Consider the following 25,189-nt stretch of genomic DNA (forward strand, 5'->3'; position numbering starts at 1 on the left):
AAAGAAAGAAAGAAAGAAAGAAAGAAAGAAAGAAAGAAAGAAAGAAAAAGAAAGAAAGAGAGAATGAGAGAACGAGAGAGAACGAAAGAAAGAAACGACACAATGATCTTTGTTCTTAAATTTATACTCTAGTAGGGGAGATAAGACATATACATAAATATTTATAAAGAAAAATGACAAATAATTAGGAAAAACCAAAGTGTTAGGGAGCCCAATCTTCTTAGCCAAACAAACGTCAATATTCTCTATAAAGTGGCAGGAAAGATCACATACTGAGAACAAGGACATAAAGAGCAGCTAAGGCACAATGGAGAAAACACCAGATTTGGAGTCTGAAGACCTGGATTCAAATCTCAGTTTTGGTATATTTATTATCTGTATGATGCCAGGCAAAATCACTTAACTATCTGAGCATCATCAGATCACAGAATTTCAGAGGCCATCTAGTCTAATTCATACCCAAATAAGAATTCCCTATATAACATAACCAAAAAGTTAAGTAGTCATCTAGCCTTTGCTTGAAAACACTGCTAGGTGATATAGTGGATAGAACACTGTGTCTGGGTTCATATCTGGTTTAAGTGAGTTGAAATCTAGCCTCAGACAAAAGCTCTAAGTCATTTAACCTCAGTCTGCCTCAGTTTCCTCATCTATAAATTGGAGATAGTAATAGCACCTATGTCCCAGCATTGTTGTAAGGATCAAATAACCTGCATATAGTAGATGCTTATGTAAATGCTAGTTTTTTATATTATCGTTAGAAGTAGTAGTATTTGAGGGGGAAATCTCTCCAATGGTAGCCCAATCCTTCCTATTAGGAAGTTCTGTCTTATGAGAAGCCTAAATTGACCTCTTAGAAAACTTTTTCTCATCTCAAAAATGAGAACAATAATACCTGCATAACCTACCTCACTGGGTTGAATTATATCAAAGGATATAAAGCATTTTAAGTGCTCTGTAAACAAAAATGGTTATGTCAGCTAACGCTATGAGGGTTAAAACTGGGAAAATCAGGCAAGTTACTTTTAATGTGAATTATCATGTTTTGAGTCTTCAGATTTTTTTATAACACCCATATTTGTATAAAGTTTCCTACCAGCGATGCAGGCAGTTTAGAAACTTCCTTCTTTTATGGCTCTCCATAGGGGCATCTGTCTAGGAATATTGAGGAAATATATGAAATGCCATAATAGAACATAAAAATGTATCTTTGATTAAGAATAAATCATGCTCACTAGAACTGATGACTTATTTTTCATCTATAGGGATGAAAAGTTTCACATCAGTATATAATAAACTTTTTTTATAATAAACTTTTTAAGCTTTGCATGAAATTTCACCCTATGATGACCTTTCTGTCTGTCAAAAATCCTACCATCCAAGTTTCATATTAAATGTAACCCTCTCTATAAGGCCTTCTGAGTTCCTTAACTAATGTATCTCCATATCTTTTGAATTCCTAGTTTATTTTATTTGTATCTCTTTTAGAATGCCTTATAGTCGGTCTTACCATATTTACTTAGATTTCTGTCTTACAACCACTGATAAATTGTAAGATCCTTGAGGGCAGACACCTTGCCTTGCACATTTCTGTTCCCTGCCCCACAATACTTAGCATAATACTATTCCATGTAATAGGTACATAATGAATATTTGCTGAGCTGAATTACAAAATAAATGATGTTGAAAAAGAATAATACAAAGAACAGAACTCAGTAGAACAAATTATGACAACTGAATTAATCCTTTCTACTGAAGGGTTTCTAGCAGCTTTTTAATGTACTTTAATTGTTCTTAAAAAATGATTAAAACAATACACTCTAGTACATGTAATAAAATATTTGTGTAAATTGAGAGGAGAGAAGAAAAGGAAGTGATAAAGAAATAAAAAAAGAAAAGCTAAAAGAAATGAGAAAAGGGAATAGTTGGAATAAAATTGATAAAATGGGAAAAATAAGAAGAAAAAAGGAAGGATGCAGAAAATATATCGATGACCAATCCATATATCTCTTCCATTCTACTGAAGCATTCCTTTATTAATTGCTAATCCACTCATCTACCAAAACTAATGGGAATTTCTATAAAATGAGTTTCTTTATATGTGTCACTGAACACTGTGGACTATTTATTCTCTTAGGTATATCTCTGGCACTTCCTATAGCTTTCCTTTCAGAGGAAAGAAACTGTAATTGGTTCTCTTCTCTTTTAACTATACTCAGTAACACATGAAGTTATTTTCCCAAGAACACTGTCAAATTAAAACTTGAATTAATTCCTACGTTTCCAGGCTTCTTATACTTTACTACCTCCCACATACTCTACAATTCAGGTACAATGGTCTAATTGCTATTCCTTGTACACAGCATTCCACCTCCACACTCCTTGCCTTCTCACTGGCTACCCTTTGTGTCTTGAATTATCTCCCTCATTTTTACTGCTCAGATTTCCTTCAAAATCTAGCTGACATTGGCAGCAGGTCTCTCACAGTACCTGTGCATTCCCTCTGAGATTATCATCCATTTACACTGTGTAGATCTTATGTGTACACAGTTACTTGAATGCTGTCTCCTTCATTAGAAGGTAAGCTTCTTGAGAGCAGAGACCTGTTTATGTCTTTCATAGTATCTTCATTTCTTAGCATGATACCTGGCACACAGTAAGTGCATATTAAATACTTACTGACTAACTGAATAGAAAATAAGAATTATTCATACTCCTTTTCCCATTCTTTTATAAACTCAAATTTTAAAATCAAGAAACTAAAACATTAATTCATCAAATGAGCATTCAAGAAAATCCAGTCATTGCTATGTCATCGCTATTACTCACATTTTATAACCCGCATGGGGCCAAGTTCTGCCACTTAGAACTTTCCATGTTCCAAACTTGCCTTTTCTCTTTATGACAGCCAGTATTTTGATGAAATTTCCAATTATTTCTCACCTATACTATTCCAAGCAGTATTCCTTCAAGGTTCACCTATGCTCAAAATAGCCTCTATTCATGCTAGCTGCCAGCTGATCAACCCTGGTATATATTCTGGCCAGTTATTCTCATGGAACTGCTTATTCTCTAGCTCAGAAGTTTCCAAGCCATTCCTTTCTCATTATGTTCTTTATCCTCTGGCTGAGGAAAATATATTATAAACTGACATGGCACAGGTAGTTGTATCAATAAAATATATATATTCTAAAAATATATGTATATTGATAACACATAAGCAGTGATTAGGATGTAATCACTTATATCAGGAGTATCAAACTCATTGCTCCCAAGTGTGGCCAGAATCAGAGCAATCTGGGAAATGTATAATAAAATAAATGTGCAATACAGCATATTATTAATTTATGGTTTCCTGAGTCAATATGCAGGGCAGTTAGGTAGCGCAGTGGAGTGCTGGCCCTGGAGTCTGAAAGATTCAGCTCCCTGAATTTAAATCCAGCCTCATGCACTTACTAGTTGTGTCACTCTGGGCAGGTCACTTAACCTTGTTTGCCTCAGTTTCCTCATCTGCAAAATGAGCTAGAGAAGGAAATGGCAAACCACTTCAGTATCCTTGCCAAGAAAACTCCAAATGTGGTCACAAAAAGTCAGACATGACAAACAACTGAACAACAATAACAGGGACTCATTTCTATTTGAGTTTGACACCACTGATTTACATTACAATAAGTCAAGTAAACAATGTAGTACTGTGTAACATAATTTCACTAAATGCAACACAGATCTAATTCATGGTTTCAACTCAAAATGGTGGAACTATGAGATAATAAAATCCACTTAAGTTGCTTCAAAGTATTATTGTGTTCACTTAACCTCTCAGTTTCCTAGGCTTTGTTGCTAAATAGCTACAGATCAGCATTAGTAAAGAGAATTTCTTTACTGGGAGTGCCCTACATCAGTGAAATAACAGCACACCCCCTCCCCCAAAATAATAAATAAAAGGAGGTATTACTGGAAAATAGAAGGAAATGCTAAAGTGCAGAGCACTCACAGATATAAAGAGATTCAGTGTTGAAAGGAACCTTTGAAAGCCATCTAATCCAAATTGAATAAGAATCCTCTCTAAAACTTAACCACAGGTGGTCACCCTATCTTTATTTCAAGACATTTCAGTAAGGACCACTACCTTCAAAGGAAGCTAATTTACTTTTGGACAGCTCTGTTAGGAAGCTTTTCTCAATCTCCAACCTAAATTTGTTTCTTTACAATTTCCATCTACTTTTCCTTGATCTGCCCTGTAGGTACAATCACAAATCTGATCTCTCTTCCACAGGATAGCATTTCAAATACTTTAAGACATCTATCACATACAACCTAAGTATTCTCTTTTCCAAGCTAAACATCTCCAGTTCCTACAGCTGATCTAGTATGCCCTGATCTTGAGGCCCATGACCACCTAGACCATTCTCCTCTGGATGTTTACCAATTTGTCAATGTCCTTTCTAAAATATGGTGCCTCCTATGAAGAAGAGCTCTAAATCACTTTTGATTAGAGAAATGCAAATTAAAACAACTCTGAAATACCACCTCATACCAATCATATTGGCTAATATGACAAAAAAAGAAAATAATAAATACTAGAGAGGATGTAGGAAAATTGGGACAATAAGGCACTGTTGGTGGAGTTGAGAACTGATCCAACCACTCTGCAGAGCAATTTGGAACTATGCCCAAAGCGCTGAGCCAGCAATACCACTACTAAGTCTGTATCCCAAAGACATCATAAAAAAAGGACCTACATGTATAATATAGCAGCCCTATTCATGGTGGCAAAATGCTGAAAATTGAGGGGATAACCCATCAATTGGGGAATGGCTGAACAAGCTGTGGTATATGAATGTAACGGAATACTACTGTGCATAAGAAATGATGAACAGGCAAATTTCAGAAAAACCTGGAATGACGAACTGATGCAAAGTGAAATGAGCAGAAACAGGAAAACACTGTACCCAGTAACAGCAATATTGTGTGATGATCAACTATGAATGACTCAGCTCTTCTCAGCAACATAAGCACAGCCTCTGAACTCGAGCTCCCTGCTTTTTAAAAAAAAAAAAATGAAATAAGCTATTGTTCTCTCCAAAATAAGTACAAAGGACACACGAAGGAAAATGCTATCCATATCCAGATAAAGAACTAATGAAGTCTGAATGCAGATCAAAGCATTTTTTTCACTTATTCTTTCTTGTAGGTTTTTTTCTTTCGATTGTTTTTTCTTCCACAATTGTGATCAATATGGAAATGTCTTACACAATAGCATGTATAAACTATGTATCAAACTGCCTACCATTTTCAGAAGTGGGGAGGGGAGAGAGAAAGGGAGAAAAATTTGGAATTCAAAATCTCATAAAAATGAATGCTAAAAATTGTCTTAATATGTAATTGTGGGGAAAATGCTATATTTAAAAAAAGATTGTAAACGTGCATGTTGGGTAGGGGGGCAGTAGCTAGGTTCTGACATACTTTGGATGCTAAATATAGAATTTCATATCTGAGGTGGGGGGGGGGGGTTATGACATGGCCAGACTTGTGCTTTAGGAAAATAACTTTGGCAGCCAAATGGACCAAACATAAATCAATGACTCCATGAGAGAACAAGAAGTATAAGAACAAAATCAAAAGACTGAAAAAACAGAAAAAGTAAATTTTCTAAGATCAAAAATAAATGACCTAGGAAACAGTGAAGAGAAATAATGTGACAACAATATCTAGAAATCTAACAAAAAGATAACCCTCCCAAAAAAATAAAACACGGTGCCTCAAAATGAACACCATACTCCAAATACTTGAGTTACTCCAGTTGTAATCTGACAGAGCAGAGTAAAGTAGAATTAGCAGCCAGTTCTGGACACCATATGTCTCTTGATACAGATTAATGAGACTATATTAGTACTTTTTGGCTGCTATATCTTACTACTAACTCATATAAAAGCCCCAGATCTTTTTTCATATGAATTGTTGTGTAATCATGCTTCTTCCCCATCTTGTATTTCTTCATTTTTAAAAACAATTTATCTCTACTAAGTTCTTTTAGATTTTACAAGATTTTTCTGGATACTGACTTTGTCATCCAAGCTATTATTAAGTATTTTTCCCAGCTTTGTGTCATCTGCAAATGTGATAACCATGTTATCCTGACAAGTCACTTATGCTCTGTCTGCCTCAGTTCCTTCACGTGTAAAACGGCACCTACTTTTCCCAGGATTGCTGTATGGATAAAATCAGGTAATAGGTGTAAAGCTCTTTGCAAACCTTAAAATGATACATAAATATGAGGTATAAATATCTATGTGTCTACTGAAATTTCTGCTAAAAAAAAAGTGGATTCAAGAAGCATTCCACTAAAACTGAGATAAACTATTAACAATTAACTTTTTGTGCCTGAAAATTCAACTTGTACTTTAAACCAGTTAAATGCATTATAATCTAACCCACATTTCACCACTATTATTCACTAATGAAGACTTCAATAGCAAACTGAACTATTAACAAATATAAACATTTTAAGGATAAAGAAATCTGAGGCAAAAGAAACCTAAATCATTTACCAGAAAGGGCAAGGAGAAAGTATAAAAACATGTATCTATATGTGAGTCTCTAAAATTTATAATCTTCAAAATGTGTAGAAGCCAGTGGATTTTGTTCCTTAAAACAATGTTCTAACATCATAATTTTCAATAAAAACACACACATTTGATAATCATATGTATACCATTTTGTGTTTTATATTACTCAGTGGAAAGTATATCTTTAGCTTCTTTAAAGAAAAAATTTCAAAAATGTTTTTAATTTTAATTTTTTGATTTTTTTTGATTGGGCAATGGGGGTTAAGTGATTTGCCCAGGGTCAAACTGCTAGTAAGTGTTATGTGTCTGAGGTCTGATTTGAAGTCAGATCCTCCTGAATCCAGGGCTGGTACTCTATCCACTGCACCACCTGGCTGCCCCCAAAAACGTTTTTAAAAGTAAATAGTAAAAGTAATATCTCTGGTATATTTGAGTGCTCAGGTAGCTATAACAAATGATATCTAAAAAATGAATATTGTTGCTAATAACTGAAATTTCTAAGCCACAGGTAACAAACTAGCATTTGACAACCCAGTTAATGCCTCTTTAAATAGTGGCTATAATCTGTTCTCATACTATTAGTTAAGACTTTCAGGTTTACAATCAAGAAGTTAGAACCTAGAGTTTAAAGGTACATCCCTAAGCCTTTGTCTTTCCGAATGAACACTTACTGTTTAAATTATTCTCTGCTAGTTCTGCTGTTCAAAAAGAATTATAACAGTTTATTATAACTCCAAGGAGGGGCAGCTAGGTGGCATAGCACCGGCCTTGGAGTCAGAAGGACCTGAGTTCAAATCCAAACTCAGACACTTGATACTTACCAGCAATGTGTGACCCTGGGTAAGTCACTTAACCCCAATTTCCTCACCCAAAATAAGTAAATAAATAACTCCCAAGAAAAAAAAACCCAGACTTTAAATGAGAATATAATATAAGAGAGGCACTGGCATTTGTGACATCCCAAGAAATACAAATAAAATTCTATTAGGATGAATATCATAAAAAAAATTCTATAAAACAAAATCCATTTTAGGTCCCATCAAATAAACCTTGGTGGCTTGGCTTTGTTGATCTAATTTGGCTGCAATAAATAATTCTGAAACATAAGTTTTTTTCTCATGTCTCCAACTCTTGAAGTAACTAGAGTACCTTTCAAAACTATTGCTAGTTAAGACATAATGTGTCTCTAACCAAACGAGAGATCAAGGCAATCATAAAAAATAAAGCATAATCAATTAAACGAAATTGAAAAGCTTTTGCAATGATGAAGTCAATTAGGATAAGAAGAAAAGTTATCAATTGAGAAAAAAATCTTTCTATCAAATATCTCATATCTGATAGCTAACATTATACAAATATAAGACCAAAAGCCATGAATAACTGGGCAAAGGATATGAGCGAACAGTTCTCAAAAGAACCGTAAACTATTAGTATACGTATGAAAGATTGCTCCAAATCACTAAAAATAAGACAGATGAAAATCAAAACAACATGGAAGTCTCATTTCACAATTAGCAAATTGATGACAAAAGTAGGGAATAGTCAGTGTTGGAGAGATTGCATAAAGTCAGGCACACCAATATCCTATTAGTTGAGTTGTAAATTGGAAACCAATTTGGAAATTTGTAATTATACTAAGAAAATGACTAGATAGATATCCAAACAAGCCCAGAGATTCAACTACTAGCCAGAGACTCTAAGAAATGATGTATATAAAGAATAGAGAGAAGCATGGGAAGATGTCTACTCACGTGCAAAGTGTTTCACCCTACACAGCTAGGGGGGAAATATGCATGATGACAATGACAATGGAAATGGAAAGAATAGCAACAACAGTGAAACCAGACACTATGTAATTACAATGATCAAACTTGGCCCTGAAGAAGAGATGGAAAAATCAATGTCCCACCTTCTGTGCAAAGATGGGCGACAGTTTGTATTGCCTAATATCAGAATAGTCAATGAGATTAATTTTGCTGAACTGTATTTTTCCTTTTCTCTTTCTTTTTTATTCTTTGTTACAAGGGAGTAAGAACAGTTAGGTGGTTTTTACAATAGCCCAGGCAAGAGATAATAATAGCCTGAAGCAGAGTAGTGGCAATGTGAAAGGAGAAGGCACAGTTGTGAAAAAATATTGGAGAGACATAAATGATTCAACCCAGGGAACAAAGGAGAGAGAAAAGTTAAAGACCATGCAAGGTATCAAGTAGGGATGACCCAAGAGAATGGTGGTACCATCTATGAGCAGTCTGGAGGACAAACAAGGTTAGAGGAAAAATAATGAATCCAATTTTTGACATTCGGTATGAGGTGTTTACGTCCAAAATGGAGTTGAAAATGGAAGACAATAATGCTCAAGTGAGAGATTTAATCTGGATACATAAATATGAACATTACTTGTAAGCTGTGAAACAGTAATAAGCTAGATTTTAGCTTAGTAATAATAGCAATAAGCTTAATTTTAAACAAAACTAGAATAATTCTTTTTTTAAAAGATAAAGGTCTTACAAAAGAATAGGTATTAAGAAGCAGATAATCTTAAAGTTAAACTTTAATTCAAAATTTTATTTGAAGAAACTAGAAGGAAAAACAGATATAAAACTTCTAATATTTTAAACAAGTTTCTGCTAAATAACTTCTTTTTACTAGTTAGGGCTCAAAAAGTACACATTAGTAACATTTTTTTAAAAACAAGCACATCAATCAGTATTGTAGAATAGTATCAAAATACTTTTATTTATTATTCTATGAAATATTATAAAGCTGTTTATAAAGTAATTTCAGCTGTTCATACAAATTTTAAAATTACACAATGTTTAAATAATCATTTGTCACGAATAGCCCACACAGATATGGAAAATCAAATACTTTTAATAATTTATTAAATTTTATTTATATATGCCTAAAATTTTATATATAATACCTAAAATTAGGTAAACCTTTTCCTTTCAAAATATACTTGAGTAATAACATAAAAGGTCAAGTACATAACAACTTTAAAAAAATAATTTCTTCCTATAATAGTAGATAGCTTTATTTTAGTACATTATCTTATCCCTACGCCCAAAAGAGTATTAAATCTTAACAGTTTTCAAACCCAATGACTGAAATCAGATTAGTTATCATTTGGACTACCTGATTTATAAAGCATTTAAAATAAAAATTTTAGATTATGAAATTCTTGAACACAGTCAAGAAATAATAACTTTGGCTACATGACATATTTTGATTTAGATATTTACATATCTTTCCAAATATTTAGCCTAGTAACAAATTCAACCTATACTAATTAATCATCATTCTATAGTATAAATATGTTCAATATTTTATATAACCCTAGTTGTCTTCCTACAGTAAAAAAGGGGAAGTTCTGCAATGATGATATTTCACAATTAATATTATTGCTGATTGTTAACTGCACAAAAATCATTAACATAAACTGCTATTTTTTGCCCGATACAATTAAACTCAATAATCTTCTCAAACTTAAAAATATATATGATGTTAGGAAAAGAATATTTTAAAAGAAAAAATGTCATTGCTATAACTTAAGGAAGCTAAAAATGAAATAGAAATATATGTCTAGTACAGATTTTTCTCAGTAATTTTTAGGTTATCAGGAAAACATCTAGAGTGTTGATCTGGTTATACTCATTTCAAACAAACTACATGTCACATTAACTACCTCCAGGAAGTTATTCCAAACACAAAATAAACTGTTTATGCCCCTACTCAGATAGATAGCATGACAGATTGTTATTAGTTGAAGACAGATGAACTACATTAATTTGATTGTGAGCATGTGTTTAATTTTACACTGTCATGCACACTCTAATGCTATCTTTCTAGGATGGCTTAGTAAATCACACTGTATTAGAAGAAGTGTTAGTTAACTCAAGAGAATTATAAAAACTGTCTAAAGTGTGCTTTCAGCATTTTGTGAATTACTTTTAACTTTGTACAAAACCTTAAACTGTTTCAAACAAAAATAAATGCTAAAATTCAGGTGAAAATGTACAAGCGATTTTTTAAGACTTTTATTTTCATAACAATAGAATCATCCACAAAAAGTAATAAAAAGTAAATTGAAACTTTACTAAATGTTTTTTTTAGTTTTTATTGGTAAAAAAAATTCTTATCGACTATCATGATAAGTTTACCTTTTAAAAGTGCTGGTAATTTCAAGAAAACAATACTAAGATGAAAATATAAATCATGAAACATATTAATTACAAAATGTGCAATCAACATTACAAAAGTCTTCATTCAGAAAGACTAAATATAGCAATTATTCTTGTGCATTTAAAATCAAATTTAATAAAATTCTGATTTATATTCCTTTTTAGGTCTACCTCTATTGCACACTAGGAGGATCACTGTGTATTTTAAGAAACAATGCACTTGGCAATAACATCTCTATATAATGCTTTAAAGATTACCAAGTGTTCTGTGTGCATGATCTCATATGAAACTCTCAACAAACAACCCAAGCAAGCAAACAGCACAAGTACTATTATTCCTAAGAACAGATGAAGAAATTGAAGCTCGGAAATTGTTAAATTATCCAAAACACAACGCTTGTAGGTGGTAGAACTGAGACTTAAACTAAAGTTGTTAAACTCAAACTCCAGTGTCCTTCTATTTATACCACATTGCCTTTCCTAACATATACTCAACATGGGGAAAATAAAAGAAGATAGGACACAATCTCTAAAACCTTGCAATTTATTTTAATTTTTTTTAATTCTGAACTTAAAGAGTAAAAAAACAGGTATTTCCCATATATACAGTGAAACACAAAAGAGGATTCTATATGAAACCACAAATCTCCGTTTCATACTATATGATTTTTTTAAAGCAAGAAATAAATTCCACAGCTTAGTTTCAAAACTATCTTGCTTGACTGTGCTTCCTTTTGAGCTTTCCTCTATTCTCTCCTGTGCATCAAAAATAGCCCCCTTTTTGTTTTATTAATCCCCTCTCTACCTCAGTACCACCAATCAAAACGGCGAAGAAAAGAAACGGAATGAGAGAAAAAAAAACCTTTTAATAAAATAACCATCAAGCAGAATAAATGCACATAGTGAACATGTTTACAAATGTATGCCTTTTTGTTTACATCTTCAGTCCACGTCCTTTCTGTCAGGAGATGGGCGACATGATTCATCATATGTCCTCTGGAGACATGGTTGGTCACTGTATTGATCAGAGCTCTTAAGTTTTTCAAAATTGTTTTTTCTGATGTTTCTATTACTTTCGTATAAATTGTTCTGATTCCATTCACTTTATCCTGTGGCAAACATTCCATCACATTCATATACCACAATTTGTTCAGGCGTTCTTTAACAGCCTAAGAAACAATGTACGACATTCTCTTATTTTCTAGTTGAGTATTTTTCCTCCCTTTAATCTCTTCAGGATTAAAAAGTTTGTTTTGTTTCTATCTTTTCTCTCCCTTGCATTATTCTCTCTCTTAATCCCTTCTCCCACCACATCTCTAGTTTTACTTGTTTTCATGTTGAGTTTGATATATTCTATACCAAACTGTGTGGTTGAATATGTTGAAATCTTTTTTGTTCCAAATAAAAGTGAAGTTCATATAAATTCCCTCTTTCTCCGACCTTTCCTCATGTTTATATATTCTTCTTGCACATTCCAATGATGGGAAAAAGCAAGTCTCATCCTCTTCTTACTCCATTCTATTCCAGTGTAGTTCTCCATTTGGCCATCCCTTCTCTTCTAATTCTTAAAATTCTCAGAACAAAGCAAATACACCCTCTCAAGCCTTTTATTTGTTTTCTTTTTATTTAACTCCATTAATACCTTGTGAAGACATTAAGATTCTGAAGGGACCACTGCTTCTTCCCCTTAGAATATTAGCACATCATCATCATATAGTCCCTTCCAATTACAACAACAAAAAATTACCTTTCCAGTTTCTCAAATTTATGATTGCCTTTCAAATTCCTAATCAGTTGTTTGTTTGTTTGTTTTCATCAAAAATACTTGAACAGTCTCTATTACATTAAAAGTCCATTTTATCTCCCTCCAAAATTGAAGTTAGCTGGTGGAGTAAGTTATTCTTGGCTGAAGGCCTTTATCTTTTGTCTTTTGATATACTGTATTCCAAGATCTCCTTTCATTTTAGTTAAAAGCTAGTAAGTCTTGTGTGATCCTTACTGCTGTTCCTTATTAAGCTTCCCTATGGATGCTTTGCAGAATTTCTTTTTCTTTGACGTGGGAGCTCTGGATTTGGCTATGACATTACAGAGGCTTTTCCTTTTGGAGTTTCTTTCATGAGATGATAGGTGAACTCTTTCTATTTTCAATGTGCTCTCTGGTTTTAATATGTCTGGGTAGTTTTTATTTATGACATCTTGAAATATGGTATCCAGGATTTTTTTTAAATTTGATTATGATTGTTACGGAATTACTTGTTCTTCGAGCTGTAGTAATTTTTTATATTGATCACTATCTAATTTACTCATCTCTCTAGCTTTAATTCCTGAAATGGGTAGGGCTAGGCTCCTCCCACTGCTATGATTTTGGGTGGGGTGGCCATCCTCTTTGGTTTTACCCTGAGTCACCTAAGTTCTTGCAATTATCTCTACCTTCTGGCCCCAAAACTTTGAGGTTCAGAGTGATGGGATTTCATAAACCCTTACAGCAACTCAGTACAGAGTGTTATAGATCCTGGACTTCAGAGTTTCTGTGCCACAATGCTCAATGCAGTTCTTCAAAACTGGGCAGGGGAGTAGACAAGGGGTGAAGGGAAGGGTGGTGGGTAAAAAAAAAAACCTGAGGTTTTCTGATTACCTTGTGAATTTTTGGTTTCTCTGGTGCTTTTTCTGAAGAGAATCTTGCTCCCTTATGACACAAAACTCTGCAAGATTTTCAAGTTCATCATAGACCCACTGAGAGGCTACAAGTTAATTTGCCTGAACTGGCACTTTTTTGCCTATGGGCTTCTGAATGATTTTGTTTGGGTGAAGTTCTGGGTAAAAGAAGTCATTCACTGTAGTTTCTTACTGACTTTCTTGATCATTTTTTGGTCTGCTGCAAAATTCAGGTTTTTGCTTCAGTAAGTATGCTGGAGCTAGGCTGAATGCCTCCTGTTAAAACACCCATGTTGGCTGGAAGTTTCCTAACTTTACAATCTAACAGGAATGAAGCTTACTCAAAAATCAAGTACAGAAAAATATATAAATCAAATAGCATACAACAGCATATTTATTAACACTTCACTTAAGGTAATAAAGTACACGGAATTATAGCATTTCAGATTTTTCCTTTGCCATTATCAGAGGTGTATCATTCTTATTTATGTATGTCTCATTCCCATTTTAAAATGTAAACTACATGGAGAGATTGACTAAATTTTTGTTTCTACCTCCAGAAGTTTAAACATGGTAAATACTTAGTACATGGCTGCCAAAAATACTGAAGATTAAACTCTTTATTTGGCAGGTGGATGCTGCAGTGGATAGAGCTCTGGGCCTGGAGTCTGGAAGACTACTAGCTGTTCTACCCCGGACAAGTCACTTAACCTCTGTCTGCCTCAGTTTCCTCAAATATAGAAAATGGGGATAATAACAGCACCTACCTCCCAGGGTTGTTGTGAAAATCAAATGAGATAATATCAGTAAAGCATTTAGTACAGTGTTTGGCATATAGGAAGTACTTAATAAATGACTGTTCTCTTCCCCTATTCTGTCACTTATATCTGCAATGCAAGCCATAAATTCTGCTTCTATAATTCTTATTTCTTCCTTTTTGAATGTCTGATAATTTCAGACTTTTTTCTCGGAATTCATCAATTACTCACTTTCTGACCCTTTTACCCTTTGACAATGGATGCTCCAATGGCTAGACCTTAAAGCGGCCTCAGCTTCCTCAGACAATGAGAAATTCACTTTTTGCTAGTCTTGGTCTCTGACTCAACTTCTAGCAGCACAGAACTGACCCTCTCACTGTTCTTTACTTCATAGCTCAGTGCTACTTCTTCCATCTTCTCATATGTTTACCTCAACTGCAAGAGAAGGAGGGGGAAGGGAAATGAATAGAGGTGAGTTCTGCTGTTTGTTGCCACTGAATAATGGGGTGGGGGCAAGGACAGAGTGTGCTGGCAGAGACTGCAGAAGCAACAAGAAAACTGCTGAGTGGATCCCAGCAAACGAAATCATGGCTCAGTTGCGATACTATGCTAGAGCACACTGAATGGTGAGGAGGGAGGTGGAATAAGCATAATAGGTATAAAGGATTAGAATTCTCTAATATTAATTCATCAAGTTGTTACTTTGTTAGATTTCTTGGTGTCTTAGCTTGTGAAAAAAACAGCAATTACTTTAACTTTTGCGCATAATTCTTATTTGGGGAAGTTTTGAAAATTAGTGACTTATCCTAGTCATAAACAATTTAAAGTTTTCCAATATTTAGTCTTGTCTTTATTTCTGTAAATACAATAGTTTGCAGTTGTATTCCCAGAGTTCCTGTATGTATCTTAGTAAGCAAACTCCCAAGTATTTTATGCATTTTGTAGTTATTTTAAATTGAATTTCTCTTTCTTTTTCTTCTTGCTTGGTTTAATAGGTATTATATAGAAATACTGATGATTTGTGTGGATTTATTTTGTATCCTGCAAGTTTGCTTAAGTTTTCATTGTTTAATAAAATTTTAGTTAACTTTTTAGAGTTCTTTAAGTTACATCTTCAAATCATCCACAATACTGTGATAATTTTGCTTCTTCTTTATGGTTATTCTCTCAATTTTTTTTTAATCTTATTGCTTTAGCCAGCATTTCCAGCATTATGTCAAATAGAAGTAGTACCAATATACATCCTCATTTCACCCCTGAGGGAAAGGATTCTGGTTTATCTCCATTACATATAGCTCTTGATTTTAGACAGATTCTATTTATCATTTTAAGGAAGGAATAAAATATTTATTCTTATGTTTTCTAGGGTTTTTAACAGAAACAGATCCTATATTTTGTCAGAATCTTTTTGTGCTTCTTTTGATATGATCATATGATTTTTGTTGTTTTTATTATTAACATAGTGAATTAAGTTTATAATTTTTCCTAATATTAAACCAATTCTACATTCCTGGTAAAAATCCAACCTGGTAAAAGTGTATAATCTTCATGAAATAATAATAATGATGATAGCTAGCATTTATATAGCACTTACTGTGCTAAGCATTTTACAAACATTATCTCATTTGATCCTCTTAACAACCCAGACAGGTAGATGATATTATTATCCCTATTTTATAGATGAGGAAACTGAGGCAAACGGAGGTTAAGTGACTTGCCTCAAGTCATACTGGTAATAAATATCTGGGGCCTAATTTGACTTCAAGTCTTTCTGACTCTATCCACTGTACCGCCTAGCTGCCAATAATAATAGTGACATATTTATTAGTTTCTTTGCTAATATTTTGTTTAAAATTTTTGCTTTGATTTTCATTAGAGATAGTCATCTATAGTTTTCTTTTTCTGTTTTAACTCTCCCTCGTTTTTCTGTCAAGGCTTTATCTGTATCATAGAAGGAATTTGGTAGGCTCACAGTGAGCAGTGAGCCTACCACATAATAAATACTTAATAAAGGCCTATTAATTACCTCATTGATATGTCTATATACACATGCACAAAGTATAACTTAAAATCAAGGAGAACTAGAGATCTGGATTAAGGAAGTAAATGAGGTTTGCCTAATATCATAGAGATGTGGTGGGATGACACTTATTACTATAATGTGACCACAGAGGAATGTAACTTAAGCAAAAGCAAAAAAAGGGATGAAAAACAGGCAGAATAGCATATTATATATTAAGTGCATATTAAGATAGGTTCATCTGGGAAAATCTAGAAACCAGAAGAGGTAACTCTACTTAAGAGCATTTTTTAGGCAAAGAATAATGGAGGGTGAAACCAAAGTGACATGTCACAGAAGTATACTAGAGATAACTTGAACAGAAAAAGAAAATAGATAAGCTCAGGAAATAGAGTACAAGCCTAGCATAGAGGTGTGATCCAGTAGTGATGAGGAGCATCAATTAAACACAAATTTGCTAAAGCTTTTTTGTTTTAACCAGGGCAGAAAGGCTGATAACTTCTTGGTCTCTTACCTCAATGATAATTTCTTCCTTCAAAAGGTGGGGGAAATAAGGAAGATAACTGTTATTCTAAAGTTATTTCTGACCAACAAGGTGTTACAGATTGCTTAAGAAGAAAGAATGGGAAACTTGAGGAGGAACGGGGGATATAACCATTCTATCTTAGAATTAATGACAGAGATGAGGCATGACATGACTTTATTTCTTTGGTCCAAATCTGTAATTTCATCAATGTAAAATATTGATGGGGGATATGATCAAAAGAGCAATGTGACCTCAGGCTGCATGAAGTAATGAATGAGTGAAGGAGAAATGACAGAAGCATTCTATTCTTAATTTGCTTCCGTTAATCTCTGCTAAGGAGAGTAATCTTTGGATTTATAATCCATCTTCCATCTTTGTGCTTTTGCACAGACTATCTCCTATTACTGAAATGTACTCCATCTTTACCTCTGTCTCTTAGAAACTTGAGCTTGTCTCAAAGTTCAGTTAAGCGCCACTTCCTACTTGAGGCCTTTTTAGGTCCTCCCAATTGCTGGTGCAGTTCCTTATCCTGAAATTAGCTTCCATTTAATTTATTTATGTTTTATGATTGACTATAACCTAGCCCAGAAAAGCCAGCAAGGGTACAAAGTCTCCACACTCCTAGCCTTTACCCCATAACATCACCTTGTGAAGACTCTGAACATTACAATTCATCAATCACCCACACTGTACTGCCTCTAGGAATAGTACAAACTCCCACCTATAATACTACCTGTTACTTTCCCTAACCCCGCATTACTTACATCTCTAGCTACCTAACAGTAAACTACCCCCAATCTCTGATGCTCAACTCCAATTCTGCCTACCTCCTTCCACTGTACCCTCTGTAATTTCCATTCCAAAATGAACAAATTTCCCATCACTCTGGATTTCTTCCACTAATATTTTTTCCATCTACTCCATTCACTGAGACATGGGTTCCATCAGAAGATACTGCATATCTGGCCACCATTTTCAGTAGTAGCTACAGCTTCCCTCATGTCTCTTTACTAAACTGGTCTTGGAGGGAGAATCAGAATTCTCCTTGTCCCCCACTGATATTTCTTCTAGACTCTCTCTTTGCTGCCTTCACTCAGCAACTTTCCTTTGAAGTTCAGTCTATGAACATTTTTCACTCTATACAAATAATGGTGGCTATTAACTATAGGTCCCTAGGTAATTCTTCCCCCATTCTCAAAGATTCAAAATCTGTGTCTTCTCAAATACTGCCCTTATCTTAGGGGACTTCAACATCCTTGTTGCTGCCCTCCTGGTTTCTCAATCTCCTCAAATTTTACAAGCTACTCTTACAACCCACCTTAGCCACAGAAAGGAATGATCACGTGTATTCTATTTCCTCATTTCCTTCTTCAAAAGCTCTGACATTCCTAGAATTATTCTATATATAAAACCTATTATCTGTTTTCATGTCAAGACCTTAAGTCCCTCCACAACTCAAGACATCCTTAGGCCATTACTTTTGATTTCACTTGCCTCCCTTCCCAATTATGAACCAATTCAATATAAAGTCTTCTACTGACAGTTATTTAACCCCTTGTCTTATCACTGCTTACATGTTTTCAAACCCTAGACCTGGATTATTCACATCTGCTCCTACTCACAAACTGTTATTGAAGTTGGAGGGAGTCACAAAATCCTACTAACTGGTTTGTACAAATTTATGTTATATAACTTCACCTGGGCCCTCAATGCAGCAAGGCAATATTTTTATTATTCCATAATCAATTCCCTATATTTGTTCCCATTGATGCTTTCCCAAAACTTCTCTTTTCTCTGCAAGCCTCCCACACTTTCCATTTCCCACCCCTTCTCAGCTGAGGACCCTGCCTCTTTATTGAGAAAACTGAGGTAATTTGTTACGGGTTTCCTATTCTCCCCTTCTCTTTATCTCAAAGTCCCTTGACATCGACCCTCACTTTTTTTTCCAGTCTTTAATGAGGTAACCTTCCTCTCTTCCAGCCTTTGAACATGTGCTCTTGATCTCAAACTCTTCCATCTTCTAAACTGCCCTCTCCATTATCTCACCTTCCTATCAAATACTCGTTCCTTTCAACTCTTCCCTATTACCTTTAATTCAAAATTACTAAATTCTCCCCCATCTTAAAAACTCTTCACTAAATCCTATTAGCCCCTTCAAGTTATTGTCTTATATCACTCACTTAATAAACATTTATCAAGTACCTACTATGTACCAATCACTATGCTAAGCACTGGGAATACAAAATTAGGTAAAAGATAGTCCTTGTCCTCAAGGAATTTACCATCTAAAGAGGAAACAACATGCAAACAAATATATACAAAGCAAGCTATACACAGGAGAAATAAGAAGTAATTAACAGAGAGGAGATACTATAATTGAGAGGGTTTGGCTCTCTCCTATCTTTCTCTGCCTAATTCCTAGAAAAAGCTATCTAAACTCCATCCTTTTAACTTCCACTTCCTCCTCTCACTTACTCTTCAAGCCTTTGGAGTCTGGCTTCTGACTTCATCACTCAAATAAAACTGTTTTCTCCAAAATTACCAACTATTTCTTACTTACCAAATCATCCTGATCTTTATTAACTTTGTCTCAAACTTCAAGCATTTGACACTATAGACCATCCTCTCTTGCCTGGGTACTCTCTTCTTTAGGTTCTAATGACAGTATTCTTTCCTAGTTCTCCTCCTATCTTTCTGATATTTCTTCCCAGTCTCCACATCAACTATATCAATTTTCCTTTGTTTAAGTATTCCCTAAGGTTCTATCCTAGTCCCTCTGTATCAGACCTGCACAACTTGCAGGCCCATGAAATCCTTTGGCATGTCCATGGGCCATAGGTCGTGCAGGCCTGCTCTATATTCTCTCCTTTAATTATCATCTATACTGATGACTCAAGTATATAGATATAGATATAGATATAGATATATGTATTTTTGTGTGTATACATATACATATTTATTTATTGCTTCTTTCCCTAACTCTGTATTATTTAAATCATCAGCTACCTAAGATAAACTAACCACAACCTCCATGCTCCTGTTATTTCATTTCTATCTTTTTCACACACACACACACACACATACACATACATACATACACATAAGCGCGTATATATATATATATATGTATGTATGTATGTATATAATATGCATTTATGTGTATCTATCTCCAGGCTCAGTCTCTCCCCTGAGATTCAGTTCCACATTGCCAATTACTAGATGCCTTGTAGAGACATTTCAAAATCAGTATGTCCAAAAGAGAACTCATTGGCTTTCCCTAAAGACCCTCCCCACATCTAAACTATTATTTCTGTCAAAGGTACCACATTTTTATGGTCTTCCAGACTCACAACCTCACATGTTATCTTCAACTCCCCATTCTCCCTAACCCCACCTTCAGTTTGCCAAATCTCATAATTTCTATTTCCACAATATCTCTCACATCTTATCTTTTCTCACTATTCATACAACCATCAACTTAATACAGGCCTTCATTAGGTTTCCTATAGCCTACTGCAACACTTCCCTAATTGGTTTCCCTGCCCCAAATTTCTCTCTCCATTCCAATCCATCCTACTCACAACTGCCAAAGTTATTTTCCTTCAACAGTTACTACATTAACCTTGGTGAAAGATAATAAAGATTTGGGCTAGGGTAGAGGTTATGTAAATGGAGAGAAAGAACAGATAATAAGAGATATTAGGGAAGTAAAGTTGATAGGACTTGGCAATTGATTTTATATGGGGAGGGGGAATAGTTGAGGAAGGGGATAAGTCAAGGTTGTGAACCTGAATAACTAGAGGGGTACTGGTGCCATCAACAGAAGTAGGCAAATTTAGAGAAGGGGCTGGAAAAAAAGGACAGAACTTTGGGGGATAGCAATACTTTTTGAGTAAGAAAAAGATGAGGATCTAGCAAAAGAGAATGAGAAGGAACAGTCATACAGTTTTAGAGAAAAGATAATGGGGATAAAGACCAAGAGAGAGAAGTGACATGGAAGCCAAGAGACGAGGTAGTGTTCAAGAGACAGGGATAATTGATAATGGCATAACCTACAAAGGACAAGTAGAAAGACAGTTAAGAAAAGGTCACTGGATTCAGTAATTAAGAGATCACTGGTAAACTTGAGAGAGAATAATTTCCATTAAACAGTGGGTTTGGACCACAGTGGATAGTGAAGTGTCTATGAAAGGAAGAAGAGGATAACATGAGGAGATGGTGAAGACAACTGATGGCTTAAGGATAAAGGAATTCTAAGCAATTCCCTCAGCAGGGAAAGAACCTGTGGCTGAAGAGAAATTGGAGATAAGAGGGAAAAAAACTAGTAACTGAGATTTCCCAGAAGAGAAAGAGAAGACGGATGGAGTCAAATCAAAGGTGAGGGAGGGAAGTTAGCTTTGGAAAAAAGACCCACTTCTTCACAAGACTGAGGTATAATAAAGAGGTGTTTTGAAGTATGGAGTGGGGGAGAATAAGCTCATGACAAATGGCTTCTTTTTTCCAACAAATTAAGAATTGGGGTCCTCTGCTGAAAGAGAGGGGAGTGGTAGTATATAAAGTTTAAGTAGAAAGGTTTGTAGTAGCCACTGTGAAGAAAGTTAATCTGGAAAGAATAAAAAGGATTGCTATATAGTGTGAAACCTCAGGTAAGGTTAGATAACAAAGTTTTTAAACGAAGCCAGGAAGAAAGTTTGCATGATTTCTTCCTTTTCAGTAGTACATGAGTAAGGATCAAGACATTAGATAATTGGTAGAATCCCGGAATGGAGTTTGACAAGACATGATTGGTAACTGGACAAAGGTATTAAAGGGAAGCTGAGAGCATATGGTTGAGCTGGGCAGGTATGTCAAAGTTGTAAAGGGAGGAAAGGAAGGAAAAGGAGGTCAGATGAGAGGTGAAGAACTAAGAGAACAAGGAGTGGAGTTGCTAGAAGTTGTGATTAGGAAATTAGGTTTAGGAAGAGTGAAGCAGAAAGACTGAAAGATAGAAAACTGTGGTTGGAGAGAAGAATTTCAGAGTTCTCCATCATAATAGATGTAGTGGTTTTTTCTCTCAAAGCAGATAAGCAAGCAGACGTTAGACAAGCACCTGAGGTGCTTTAAAGGGAATTATTGGTCAGATGTGTATTGGAATAGATGGTGTCTAAGGTCCACTCCAACTAGTAATCTATAAATTTAAATAGCTAAGATTTTCTATGAGACCAAGTGTCTAACCCCTGTAAAAAGCATTTTCCTTGCAATGCAGAATAACAGAATCAAAGTTGAAAGGGATCTCAGAGGTCACCCAGCTGAGAAAATGTGGGTTCAGAGAAGTTAAGTAGTTTTCCAAAGGTTACACAGTGAGAAGTGGTAGAATACATCCAGTACCTTCTTCTTTCCTGCCCCACTCTTTTGTCCTCCTTTTTGCATGTTGTCTTCCCACATTAGACTATGAGCTCCTAGAGGGCAGGGGCTGTTTTGCTTTTCTTTGTATCCCCAGAGTTTAAAACTGTACCTGACACAAAGCAGACACTTAATAAGTGTCTACTGATGGCCTGGGTAAAGCTAAAATTCAAGCCCATGTACCCTAAATCTAGTGATGTTTTTTTCCACCATGGAGCAAAACTTTTAATCTAATAATTATTTATGGAAACCTTTCTAAAATGCACTTTATATTTCTCTGCTTTCTCAGAGTATCGTAAACACAGGTCACATTGGCTACCCACTCACATAATAGGGGATGCACATTGCCTCTATACTGGGTAAACTGGGCATGCTCCAAAGGCCTCTTACATGTAATTTAACCTTTTCCTGAAGACTAAGTTAAAAAAAATAATAATAATTATTGTACCGACCGTAATGTGGAGATGCTCTCAGGTAAACCTTTGTAGACAGTTCCTATGCAAAGTGCTCCTAGAAAGTGGTAATTTAAGAGTTCTTTTATCTTCTTCTTATAATTTTATTTTTTTAATCTCTCCCCCTATATAAAGAGAAGCTGTCACATCTTGCTATTGACAGGGTGTTATGTAATATCTCCCTTTAAGAGACAGTGAAGTATTGTGAATAGGTGCTAGACTCGGAGAAATTAAGACCTGGGCTCAAATCTCACCTGGAACATTTGCTGTGTGATGCTAAACAAGTCACTTAACCTCTCTGAGCCTCATTTTTCTATTTAAAAAAAAAAGAGGGTTTGGACTAGATGGCATATCTAAGGCAAGCTACAGCTCTACTCTATTATTCTATTATCCTTTCCCCTTTTACTTTGCCATTTCTAATCTGAGGTGGACTTGGAAAAGATAACTGAACTTGTATGAATTGGGCACAAGTTTAAAAAAACAGGCCCTAAGTAAAAGCCTGAAAGGCCTTCCTATGAATCAAGTAAACAATATTTAGTATATAGACTTTAAGATATTTATTTTGGTCTTTTAGAGGCCTTAAACTCCTGTTCCATATAAGGAAGACTACTATATATAGCTGAATCCTGGATAGATGAGGTATCTTTAAAGTATGTATAAAAAAAAAATTAAAAATAATCTGTTCATTAAAGAGATGAGATGTTCTGATGCATATCAAAATTAATATATAGTCAAAGCATGTTGGATATTTTAAATCAAATAAAAATAATTTTAAAAGCTAACATATTGTTTAGCTATTCTTATTTACTATCCAAATAAATTTAACATTTTATGGGAAAATAATTTAGTCAAAGAAAAGATACTTCCACAAATCCAAAATCATTTTCTCTGTAGTCAAATTTCCTTTCAACCATGATATTAAATTGTAATTTAAAAAAACTATCAGAAGATGGTGCTAGGCTAATGTAATAATAAGCCAAGAAATGATCTATTAAAGCACTAGGTGAAAAATACTTTGCTTCATTTACTCCACTAAGAGTTACTTGAGGAAAGTCTGTATATTCAGTGTCAAACAAAAATCCAACTAGACAGAAATCTATCATTAGAGTACATGTTAACAAGCCTCTGGCAAATATTAACAAAAAAATGGATGAATACTAGCCTGAGAGCTACAATGATGACAAGAATTAACCCTAAAATAACAATTTAATTTTGATTCTAGAGTAGATAAATTTCCATTGGTAAAGTACAGAGTCATTGCAGAATTCATTTCAGCACAAAGAGTTAATACAATGCATTAGAATAAATCTATGCACATTGTACACATACATATATATGTACACATATACATCTAAATATATATTATACTGTGTATATATTATATTAGTGGTAAAAAGTAAGATGAATAGACAAATCTGCTGTCAAATTTCAAACTGAAAAATGAGAAATCTTCAAAGAAAATAAAACAAATCCAGCAAACATGATGAGTGTTTTCAGTCTTGTTTTTTTCAGATACATGCTGAAATTTAAGATTGTACCTCCTTTATATGTCCTATGCTTATTCAGACACAATTAGGTAAAAGTAAAACAAAGAAAAATGCAAATTTTGATTCCTTTTGAAAAATTCTATCATAGATCTAGATGAGGCAGCTAGGTGACACGGTAGAATGTTGGGCCTGGAGTCAGGAAAATTCATCTTCCAGGGTTCAAATACAGCCCCAAACACTCACAAGCTGTGTGATCCTGGGCAAGTCACTTATTCTGATTGCCTCAGTTTCTCATCTGTCAAATGAGTTGGAGGAGGAAATGACAAAGCACTCCAGTATCTTTGCCGAGAAAAATAAAATGGGGTCATGAAGAGCCAGACGTGACTTCAACAACTGAACAGTGATCAGAGATCTAGAACTGGAAGGGAAATCAGAGTCCAACCAGTCCAATCTTCTCATTTTATAGATAAGGAAACTAAGGTCCAGGGAAGCTAAGTACCCTGATTATATAAGTGGTAAAACTCAGAGGCAAGATTTGAATCCAGGTCCTCTGACTTTAGAAATGCTATGTTTCTATTTTGCTGATTTACTTTTAGAAAATAATTTTATTATAAAATTGTTACTAAATTTCCATACAACTAATCAAACCTTCTTTACAACTGTTTCCTTTTAAATGAGTGAATTTCAACACATAAAATATAGTTTTTAGTCACTTTTCCTAGGTATTCATTTTATACAATGCATTATTTCATAATGATCTTTCCATATTTATAGTCTTCATACTTGTCAATCCTGATCATGTACAGTTTACCTATTTATCTTCTATTGGGCAATCAGGTTGCTTCCAGTTTTTTATGATCCTAAATAATGTAAAATCAATATATAATTTTAAATCCGTACAAAAATTCTTGAACAGTTAAGTTTTTCAGTTGGCTTTGGGAGGGAAGGGCGGAGAGAACAGGTTGAGGAGGAGAATGGGTCTTCCTATGTCCTATCTGGAAATACAGTCTCTCAAGGTCTGATTCCAGGCTGATCAGCATAGAAACTTTAACTTGCTCCACTATTCCTACCTGGGCCAGTTTGTCCCTCCTTGAACAGCCTGCTGGCCACCGACTTCTGAGGGAGATCACCATTTTGGTGCCAAGCTCAATGCAGTTAG

At 34.6% G+C, this 25,189-nt stretch overlaps 1 protein-coding gene across 4 annotated transcripts in view; it reads right to left on the reverse strand.

Moving 5' to 3' along the window:
- The window catches only part of RAB28 (RAB28, member RAS oncogene family), a 138,505-nt gene that overhangs the window by 24,698 nt on the left and 88,618 nt on the right, over positions 1-25,189 (reverse strand). For 2 of the 4 annotated variants that reach the window (XM_027836390.1, XM_027836391.1), the window contains exon 5: positions 4,953-5,042. The exons of the other annotated variants lie outside the window; for them this stretch is intronic. In XM_027836390.1, coding sequence (XP_027692191.1) covers positions 4,953-5,042 — 90 coding nt within the window. The remainder of the gene's footprint in view (positions 1-4,952; positions 5,043-25,189) is intronic. 4 annotated transcript variants of the gene reach the window in all.

This window comes from Vombatus ursinus, unplaced genomic scaffold (genome assembly GCF_900497805.2).
Source record: "Vombatus ursinus unplaced genomic scaffold, bare-nosed wombat genome assembly UNPS02014818.1, whole genome shotgun sequence".
Classification (NCBI taxonomy): domain Eukaryota; kingdom Metazoa; phylum Chordata; class Mammalia; order Diprotodontia; family Vombatidae; genus Vombatus; species Vombatus ursinus.